Source organism: Hakea prostrata, chromosome 6 (genome assembly GCF_041222555.1).
Source record: "Hakea prostrata isolate BN-2017 chromosome 6, UWA_Hpros_2, whole genome shotgun sequence".
NCBI classification, from domain to species: domain Eukaryota; kingdom Viridiplantae; phylum Streptophyta; class Magnoliopsida; order Proteales; family Proteaceae; genus Hakea; species Hakea prostrata.
Genome location: NC_142605.1, coordinates 20605884 through 20616542, shown reverse-complemented (window position 1 = coordinate 20616542; position 10659 = coordinate 20605884). Strand labels below are relative to the sequence as shown.

The window sequence follows — 10659 nt, the reverse complement described above, 5'->3', positions numbered from 1 at the left end:
ACTACAGAACTTGCATTATTTGGGATAGAGTAGGGATGGAGACAATAAGCGGGACTCAAAGAGAAGGACACAGACAAAGGAGACTACGTAAAAGACACGATTTCTAGTCAATTTAAAAAGGGAAGGAAGATCAGGTTTGAAACTGGGGAATGGGGATTCCCTTCAACTATTTATAGTGGTCATAAAGTATATTGATTTTTATTGATCTTTTTTTTTTTTTATAAAAATATTTATGTTGGTTTTTTATTTTTATTTTTTATTCATGCCCATTAAGGTGTTAACTAATTTAATTGTTTATATTTGTGTTTAAATTAATTCTTAAGGTGAGAATTAAACTCAGGGTTCAAAGCTATGGTTTCATTTGAACTGAATGTATTTTATCAAATTTGAACCGAATCAACCTAGATTGGTTCAGTATTCAACTCAAAAAAAAAAAATAAAATTTAAGAATTTGATGCGAATCTTACTCCCATCACCATTGATTAGAACCAACAGGATAGCCGGTTTTAGAATATCGAGTGATGTCATGACCTCAAGAATTTTCATCCTTCCTGACCAAAAATATGTACGATGATGGTGAGTCCATTTAAGGCAGCAACAAGGCCAGGCTGGGTCGGATTTTTATATTTCAAGCTCAACCCTATATATTCTAATCTAAGTCCATGTCCCCGATCCTAACCCCTATAGGGCCAAGCTAACCCTATTCCGGCTCTGATTGGTCCTATCTTTGGCCCTAATTGGCCCTAGTCCTAGCCCTAACTGGCCTTAGCCTGATTGGTCGTATCCTTAATTTGCCCAATACTTGATCCTGTTTGTCATGACCTTATATTTGGCCCTGGCCCTGACTGATCCTATCTTTGTCATTGTTCTTAATTCATTGAGTTCAAATATCATAGACAAAAGCAGGGCTAGGATCAGGGGAAAAAATCAGGGACAGGTCGGGACAGGCCCGACGGACCAAAGAGTAATCCCAAGCCCGCCCTTGACTTTAGTCAGGACAAAATATTTTGGTCCTAACCCGCCTTTAGGACCAAAAACTTGAGCTCAAGTCCTATGTGGGCTCAAGACAAACTTAAGACAAATCAGGACTGTCAGGGCCAAACTTGCACCTCTAGTCCACTTGCTCTGGTGGGTGGACATAGGGCTAGTAGATAATATGTGCCCAGCCACATAATGCTTTTTTATTCTCAAACAAGAATAATTGCAATAACCAGTCATTAGTAATTACTCCTTGCCGGACAACTTCTGTATCACGTGATGATTACAGTGTGGCTTTGTATGCTTCATTTTTCTAAAATCGGGGGTATTGGCCTCATGCATGTGATGAAGATGAAAATGAAAATTCTAGTTTTCATGTTTTTCACATGGGTGGCTCATATTATTATAATGTGAACACTGTGAAGAGTTTTCATACTTGATTTCTTGTTATAAACCTCTATAATTTCTAGTTTCATTTTTTTTTTTTATTTGTGCAAAATGTGTACTTACATTATAGAAAGTAGAATAGGTTATTAAGTTTCATAGTTTTGGTAGAATTTTATACTAACATGAGCAGAACCTATAACACAATACGAAAAGACAAATTATATTAACAATTTGAGATATTGGAAAACTAGGCAAGATTTGAAGCAAGAAGAAAATGCATTGGATTTAAGGAGGGATGCTTTAATAATTTATCAATCTTGATCTTTGAAAGAATGCAGCATGATAATTGTACAGATTTAGAATATTCACTTAAATCAACTTTTACTTTAAAGCATGATAACTGATGGTTTATTATCTATTTTCTTTCATTTTATTTGGTAATTAGTTGTTTAATGCAGCTAAGTTTGTGAAACAATTCGAGGTTATAGGAAAAAGACAGGAGAGAGGAGGTCCTGTTGGCAAATTCCTTCTTCCATTTCTTTCTTGATTTCCTCCTTATTCAAGGGTTCTTTTTTGCATTCATACCAAAATTTCGTAACCCAGTAAAACTAGTTATTTTAGATCTTTGAAGCCCAAATCCATGTTAACCAAATTTGATTCCAGCAACTGAATTTTCCAATCAATCTTTTTAAATCCTCTGAAAATAAGAACGATGTTTTTGGATTATTACAAGAACTATGCATTTAGATTTTTTTTTTTTCTCCATGAAATACTTTGGTACCTTGTTTTCAAATCCCTTAACTTTTGTTTTAGGAATTGGAAAGGATGAAAACGTTAAAAAAGAATGATAAGAAAGACTGTTTTGTTCTAACATTGTAGTGCTGCTAATGGAGCAACATGATTTGTCTCTCAGTTTGATCAATAGAAAGATTTGTCTTAAGCAGGTTAAATCAATACTATACAACAAGTGATAAACTTCATCTCCTTTAAGTCTGTTAGTAACAGTGGAAGGGAATTTCTTTTTCAAGCTAAGGAGAGCAAATAGGTCGTCAGAAGATGCAGCTTTACGGATCCCTTAGTCCATCAATTACGGTGTGCACCGTCTATGATGGAGAAGTTGACTGATCTTGGGGTGAAAACGCATTCAAATCCGTGTGCATTATTCGGGGCGTTTAAATACCTTAAAGAAAGTGTCATTACCAGCACGTTTCAACTCCATCAATTTTCATCTATCAAGATGGATGTACATAACAAAACTTTTAGGAAAAAAGTTTGTTCATGCCATTTGAATTAAGATAAGTTTTCTAATTCTGCTTTATTTGTAGGTCCAACAGAAGATTGATTTGTATAAAAATTATAGTCGCTACTGCTACTGCTTAAATGACCATCGATTTGCCTCGGTCGCTTCTGTTGTTGTTAATTCCCTAATCAAATTCCTGTTGTAGTATGGTATGCTTCTAGTTGCTATTGATTGAAATTTATTGCTGATGTCAATTTCTTCCATCATTTATTATTTGATTTTCTGTTAGGAGTTAAGATGTAATTTGCATATTCCAGTACTGCTACTGATTGAATGGCAAAAGAGTGATGTTGTAGCTGAGCCATTTAGTTGTGGTAAGCCTTGGTTGAGTTTGGTCTTCAAGAGGTTTGTGTGTGTCTACGACTTGAAACTGTTTTCCTTAGCTGTGATCTGTTCGTTAAAGATCTCTCTCTCTTTTGTTCTCACTTTATACTGGCTGTTTTGGATTTTAGGCTTATTAGGTAGACTTGCAAAGCTTTGCTTGCTAACGTCACCATGCTCTTAACAAGCAAAACAGAGAACTGTATTGTTACGCTGATTGGCTCTAGCTCAGTAAGATCAACAATGGAATTTCCTATTTGATCCACACGTAACTCGAGTATTGAGTATTAGAAGAACTAATAACTTGTGTTAGCAATAATTTCAAATATAGATGCAGCATGACTAAGCTTTGTTTCATATTTCTGCTAAGGGGCGGCCGCAGATGATGGTTTTTCGATCTTTGCCAAGATCACATTGCTGGGTTTGCTAGATTTATGCTGTTTATATTGTTTATATGTAATTTTGTATGTAAACTATAGCATGTACTGTAATATTGGGATTCAGCTAGTAGAACCATCTTACTGTTGGAACAAGAAATTCTTCCATTCTAAGTATAAAATTTTGAGATGTCAGTATGGAAATACAAGTTTTCTCTCTTTTTCTCATCATGAGATGATTTTTTTTTTTTTTTTTTTTGTTCAAACATCGTGAGATGATTTTGAGTGGATGGAAATAATGGGTTAAATTGTCTACTTGATTTAAATTCATACTCTCTTGGTTTTCTTGTTTGTTTTTTATTCTTATTTTCTTTTTGAATGGAGCTTTATCACAAAGAAAAAAAAAATGTATTATTTATAGGAATTTATTTGAAACTTAAATAAATAAAAAGGCACGGTGAGCCTTTTCACACCATATTCCAATTGGACATGCTTATTTCACCTATTAAACCAATTAGATGGTGTATTTCTAATGTTCTAGCTCATACTTACCACCAAATTGCTTCACACTTTTAAATTTTATGGATTAGAAGATTCTAAGTGTTTAATTTTCCCCCCTTATATTTTTCTTTGGTTGCAACCCTCTCCAAATCATAATTTCTCACAGTTCGGTTCATGAGTAGTGTTTTTAAACTTTCTTTGTGAAGTAATATATTTTGATGTATTTTATAAAATAAAATTTTATAACTTAGTGTACTGGATTAAAAAATTATACTTTAATGCATAGTTATGCATTTAGTGAAAGTTGCACTATCATACTGCTAAATCCAGAATCAGGGTTATCTTAGTTATTTTAGATTTTTGAAGCTCAAATCAATCTACATTAACCAAACAAATTTTCAGATAGGTTCAAGTTTCGGATTCAGTGTAATCAAATAGTTTTTTAGGTAGTGTCACGCTCAGACTAGACAAACAGTTCTTCTATTGCAAATCTGATTCTAGATAACCAAATTTTGTTGCACCCAGATTGCAAACCAAATCTAGATTCTATAGAATCCAGCAACCAAACACCTGCTTAGGTGACGGATCCACATAAACTTTAGTAAAATGATTCACTATATTTCTGACCAGGAATAGAACTTATCATAAGAATATTTTTTTACGTAGGTTGATAACTCTAAAAGAGAGATTGCCTATTTTCTCTTTCATCTCCAGAGACGATTGGGAGGAGCTGAGGAGCTGATTCGAAATCCCTCAAGTAAAATAAGAACAACCCTTACATCCAAAGCCCTCTTTTCACCATTAACTTTATTGTATATCTACATTCACTCTTCTTTATATACGAATAATTTCATCTATGAACTCCCTTGACCGTGTTTACATAACCATCATTCTTATCATGAGCTAACAATGTAAATAGATCTTCTTAAGTTGTTTAACTACACCAAGCATCTCTATAACTATGCAAATTGGGCAATTGCTTCTTTTTTCATTATAATCATTAATTCTTTAGAGGGGAACTCATGCAGGAAGAAAAAAAGTGAAATTTTAATGAGAACTCATGGAAGAATAAAAAAGATGAAATCTGAGGTTATATTTTACTAAAGGTAACAGTATATAATCAGTATAGATTAAGAATAATTAACTATACAATTATTTATCCATGACTTAACAAAATACATACAAATTTAAGAGACATTTTGAGAAAAATGATCATAAGCAATTTAACATAACTTTAAAGGGTGGGTGTGCTTTTTACCAGTTATCTTAAGGTATGCCTAAAACTTCATGTTTGTTAATTTCTTATTTAGATACTCCAAATGGATGCATCAACTTATGGACAAGCAATTTACGAATGGAATTCATAAGATATTCCTATCGAATTCTTACATTTATTGATTTTTTTTTTTTCAATGATACTTAAGATAAATGCGTCTGTTTATAACCAAGCAATTAAAATAGATACAGCAACTTCCCATGCATCCAACTTAGAATACAATGGCTGGAGCAGCATGAACATGGATGCAAGTGCAACCCAGATGACAGCCAAGTTTCATGCAGTTTTTTAAGTTGATTTGCTTGACATTTGTGCTTTGATAAATGAAATCACCCATCTTAGCAATTAAAGAATTATAAAATTATGTAATCATGATTTGACAGAATTTAAACTGTGAATAAACTTAAGAAACGTTTGGGAAGTTATTATCAATTTGGCATAGGTTTAAGGGGGTGTGGGGTGTGTGTGCCTAAGATATTCGTTTTTTGAGAAAAAAGAGACCTACATTAAATAAGAAAAGAGCAGTAAGGTTACAATCTGAAAAGGAAAACGACATGGTTTAAGAATATTCAAAGATATTCTGGTCAAATTTTAGAATATTGATTTTTTTTTTTTTTTTAATCATTAAAGAAGTTATGTAAGATAAATGCATCTATTTATAACCAAGCAATTAAAATAGACAGCAATTATACCACACACAAAAATTAAATAAATAAAGACAGTAACGTTCCATCCCACTTAGAATAATAACCCTTCTTTCAATGGCTGGGGCAGCATGAACACGTTGAAACCCAAGTTTCATGCAGTTCTTACAGTAGCATTACTTGACATTTGCAGCTTTGATAATTTAAAGCACCCATTTATGATCTAACACACGAAGAACCAAGCATTTTGATCTCCCAAATATGAACATCCACGACTAAACCCTGGCCTATTATCAGAGATCTTGAATTGCAGCTTTAGCTATGGCTGAAATTGCACTAGGCGCAGTGGTTCAAAGTCTTCATGGTGTTGTCTGTAAGCAGCTTTTGGATGAAGCATCTCTTCTGTATGGAGTTAAAGATGATGTTGAATGGATTGAAAGAGAGCTTAAACGTATGCAATGCTTTTTAAAAGATGCAGAAGCCAAAGCAAAGGATGATGAAAGAATCAAGAATTGGATAAGAGAAGTGCAAGAGTTGGCTGGCATGGCTGAGGATGTTGTGGACACCTTCAACCTCAGCGGTGGCACAAGCAGGAAGCGTGACCTCTGCAGGAATCTTGTTTCCATAATCAAGAAGCCCAAAACCTACCATACTGTAGGTAAACAGATACAAGAGATCAAGCTTAAAATCCAGGAGGTCTCCCAGAGCAGGTCAACTTATGGCATTGTCAACATTGACATGGTAGGAGAAAGGAGCAATTACGAGAAACAAAGGCAGAATGAATGGAGGAGATCTTCTCCTCGAGTTGAGGAACCAGATTTTGTAGGTTTCAAGAAAGACATGGAACTATTGGAGGCAAGACTGTTGCGACAGGAGGAACGAAGGTGCGTGGTTTCTATAACTGGGATGGGTGGTATGGGTAAAACGACTCTTGCTAAGAAGCTCTATAATCGTGTTAGAAATAATTTTACCTTTCTTGCTTGGATCTGCATATCCCAAGAATATGTAGTGGAAGACCTTCTACAACATATAGGCAAAGGAGCTGGGCTTCCAGAACTGAAGTTGAAGGAGATGTATAGAGAAGAGTTGGAAGAGGAACTCCATAAGTTCTTGATGAAGAAGAAGTACTTGATCGTATTGGATGATATATGGAAAACAAGAACATGGGATGAGCTTCAGGGAGCTCTGCCAGATGGGGTTAGTGGGAGCAAAATAATCATCACAACTCGCAACAGAGATGTGGCCATCCATGCTGATCCGAGGACACCAGCTCATGAGCTAACTTTCTTAAGTGAAGAGGAGAGCTGGGAATTGTTCTCAAGGAAGGTCTTCCCCAGTAAAGAAATTGATTATCCACCGGAGTTGGAAGCTCTGGGCAGAAATATAGTAGCTAAATGTGGTGGGCTACCTCTAGCGCTTGTAGTAATGGGAGGTCTCTTGTTAAGGAAACAGAGAAGGGTTCAGGCATGGAAGGCCATACTGCAAAGCATGAACTGGCAGCTTGCTCAAGACGACAATCGTTGTATGAAAATATTAGCCCTGAGTTTCAATGACCTACCTGACTATCTCAAGTCTTGCTTCCTCTATTTCGGTATCTTCCCAGAAGACCATGAAATTCATACAAACAAATTGATCAATTTGTGGGTCGCAGAGGGATTCATTGAACCTCGTGGTCAGGAAACGTTGGAAGATGTTGCAGAAGATTGCTTGGATGAGCTAACTGGAAGGAGCTTGATTCAACCAGTGACTAGGAGGTTTGATGGAAGGATCAAGTCATGCCGCATTCACGATCTTCTGCGAGATATCTGCATCTCAAAGGCTAAGGAAGGTAACTTCTTATACGTCTGTGATAAGGTAACCAACCCAGCTCAAATTCCAACCAGAGCGCGTAGACTTGCCTTCCATTGTAAATTCTCTCCCAATCCTAACAACAATCGTATCCGTACTCTAATTAGCTTTCAAAGTGTACATATGGTGGACTTGCGTTATCTGTCTAGAGCTTTTAAATTCTTGGTAATTCTGGATCTCCCGGGACTTGGATCAAAACTTCCTCGTGAAATTGGAGAACTCGTGAAATTGAAGTTCCTAGGCTTAAGAGGTGCTGTCAAACAAAGTCTTCCATCCAGTATATGCAACCTCATCAATCTACAGACCTTGGATGGACGCGGATCAATACTTGAAGTACCAGCTACTATCTGGAAGCTGAGAAGATTAAGACATCTGTACGTGGGAATTGATTCCGAAATTCACCTGGAAGAAAAGAAGGCAAATGATGTCTCTGCAAAGACTGTACAACAGGAAAATGATGATGTAGCCGATAATGTCTCTACAGAAATTATAGAACAGGAAAATGATGATGTCACGACAGATATTCAAGAACAAGAAGACGATGATTTCACTAAAGAATTTCCAGAGCAGGAAAATGATGTTGCCGATGATGGTATCTCTGTAAGTGCCCTCCAAACCCTTTCTCAGTTGAATACATACAATATGAAATTTGATGAGTGGAAACTCGTGAAAAACCTGAAGAGTCTTAGGAAACTGAAGTTGTATGGTAATTACATGAACAAAGAGGATTTGATTGGATTGCCTGGGTGTCTGGATTCTCTGTATTTGGACAAGGGTTGCCAAACATTCCAAGGGTTGGTGCTGTCAAGCTATCAGCATCTTCATAAGTTGTCTTTGAAGGGAAGGTTAGAGAAATTGCCTGATATCCATGAGTTCCCACCACACTTGGCTAACTTAACTCTGGCTTATTCCCTATTGCTGCGAGATCCTATGCCGTTGCTAGAGAGGCTACCACATTTGAGATGTCTTACATTATTAGATGATTCATATGTGGGTGACAAAATGGTTTGCTCCACTGGGGGTTTCCAAAGACTTGAAGACTTGGAACTTGTAGGTCTGCGTAAAATGTTGGAGTGGGAGATCACAGGGGGGATGCAGAGACTTGAAAGGTTGACCATCCACTCATGCTCAAAGTTGAACAAGATCCCTGATGGATTGATGGGGGTAACCACCCTCAAGGTACTTGACATTAATATGCCTTCAAGCTTCAATTCCAGGCTTGAGCCACACAAGGTGGACTGGGATAAGATCAAACACATACCCTCAATCATAACAACAATAAACAAGTCTGAGCCCAGGTTAGAAAGGATCCCAACAGGAGTCCTTCATCGGAGACAAGAAGACCTCCCATGGTAACTACTAACTACAGACTACAGAGTTCTTTCTACATTTTCTGCTTCCCAAATCCTGTAACTGATGTTGTATTCTCTTAATTGATTTTTCTTGCTTAGGTATCTGAGGCCACATGAAGCCCCGAGAGCAAGGTAAGTATAGGACTAGAATCTGCTCCAATTGCCTCCTCATTTATATACATTCTTAATACAACTATTATTGCTAACATGGTTGTTTTACTGGTTTTCTTTGCTTTAGTTCACTTGGCAATTATGAGCACCCGCCGATACAAAAGCAGGTGCATCGACCTCGTTTAGCAGTGTTCTTACCCTGCATCTGGAGGAAAAAAAGCAAGTCAAAACAGAAACACAGAGCAAAAGTTTGATTAGGGGAACCAGATTGCAAGAGCTCCCAAGGTATCGTTTTAGCTACTGGCATGCCGAGAGTTGATTGATCATCTAAGCCGTCCATCCTTTTAAGGAATCTACACTGATTCCACCATTTGCGAGGATTTTGCTTCTAAAGTGGTGAATGTCAACCACTTTTATTTTATTTTTATTTATTTTTTTTTTTTTGGTTTCAGTGTAGTTCAAAAAGTGTGAAAAAAACCAAAACGAATGGTCGAGATTTAATTGATCCTCACAATTTGCAATGCTGCACATTAATTGCGCAACACTGAAGCAAAATCCCCATTTATGAGCATCAATAATCTCTAGCTCTCACCGCTGCTTACATACATGTTAATCATCGCTTGCCTTCGCCGTACCATTGTTTGTATAATTTCTCGTTTATTTGTAAGTATTATTAACTCTTTGATACAATTTACTTAGGATGCATTTGACAACTTTTCAATGCCTGAAGCATTGTCTTCTGCAAAACTATATTTTGGTGTTTCTATGCTTAAAAAATATTTTTTGAACAATTTTGAGCGTTTGATAAGCATGTTCAAATTTATTTTGGATGGAATTCTACTTTGAAGTAATTACAATTTGTTCTTACAAATTGGTTCTGGATGGAATTTTACTTTGAACTAATTACAAAGATAACATCATCATCGGATAACTACAAAAGATGACCATCTGATGATTTTTTTGGAGAAAGGGAGCTTTGATTAAATAAAGAGAAAAGAAAAGAAAGAAAATTACATTCTGAATAATTTCTTATCATTAGCATCATCCCGAACAAAAGCAAAAAGAGCTAACGGAAGAGCATCTGCAGCTAGATGGATTTCTTGGGAGGTATTAAGGAAACCTACCAGGAAGTCCGCACAAACGTTAATCTCCCGAACATGATGATCAAAATTACATATCAAAAAACCACCCCTTAGCTCCCTAATCTGCATGATCAAATCAACAACCCTCCAAGATGTAGAAAAATGTCTCTAAATAGATTGGATGGCCACCATGGAATCAGATCGAATCTCTATCATCGTCAAACCCATTTCACGAGCAGTCTCTATGCCACGCTTGATCGCATATAATTCCAATCAAGTAATATTTTTCTCATTACTACCACCTGCCAAAGCAAAAATAACCTTACCATGACGATTTCGGGCAATAGCTCCGTACCCACCAATGTCTTCTCAACTAGAACCATCACAATTTATAGCCACCCAATTACCTTCTGGCTTGGGCCATCTATGACAAACTGCCTTTGGAAGTTGAAAAGTCACCCCAATGTGCCATTGAGCAAAAA

General features: G+C 36.4%; 1 protein-coding gene and 1 long non-coding RNA gene across 2 annotated transcripts; both read left to right on the top strand.

Moving 5' to 3' along the window:
• The first annotated feature begins 6105 nt into the window (after nt 1-6105).
• LOC149012527 (toMV resistance protein Tm-2(2)-like) lies at nt 6106-8855 on the top strand. The gene is made up of 2 exons (XM_089157625.1): nt 6106-8796; nt 8850-8855. Exons 1-2 carry the CDS (start codon nt 6106-6108, stop codon nt 8853-8855), a joined length of 2697 nt encoding a protein of 898 aa, XP_089013751.1.
• Nucleotides 8856-8885: 30 nt separating this feature from the next.
• LOC149012526 (uncharacterized) lies at nt 8886-9790 on the top strand. The gene is made up of 3 exons (XR_016174022.1): nt 8886-8984; nt 9084-9116; nt 9223-9790. It is a non-coding gene; the product is annotated as an uncharacterized LOC149012526 (long non-coding RNA).
• The last annotated feature ends 869 nt before the right edge of the window (nt 9791-10659 follow it).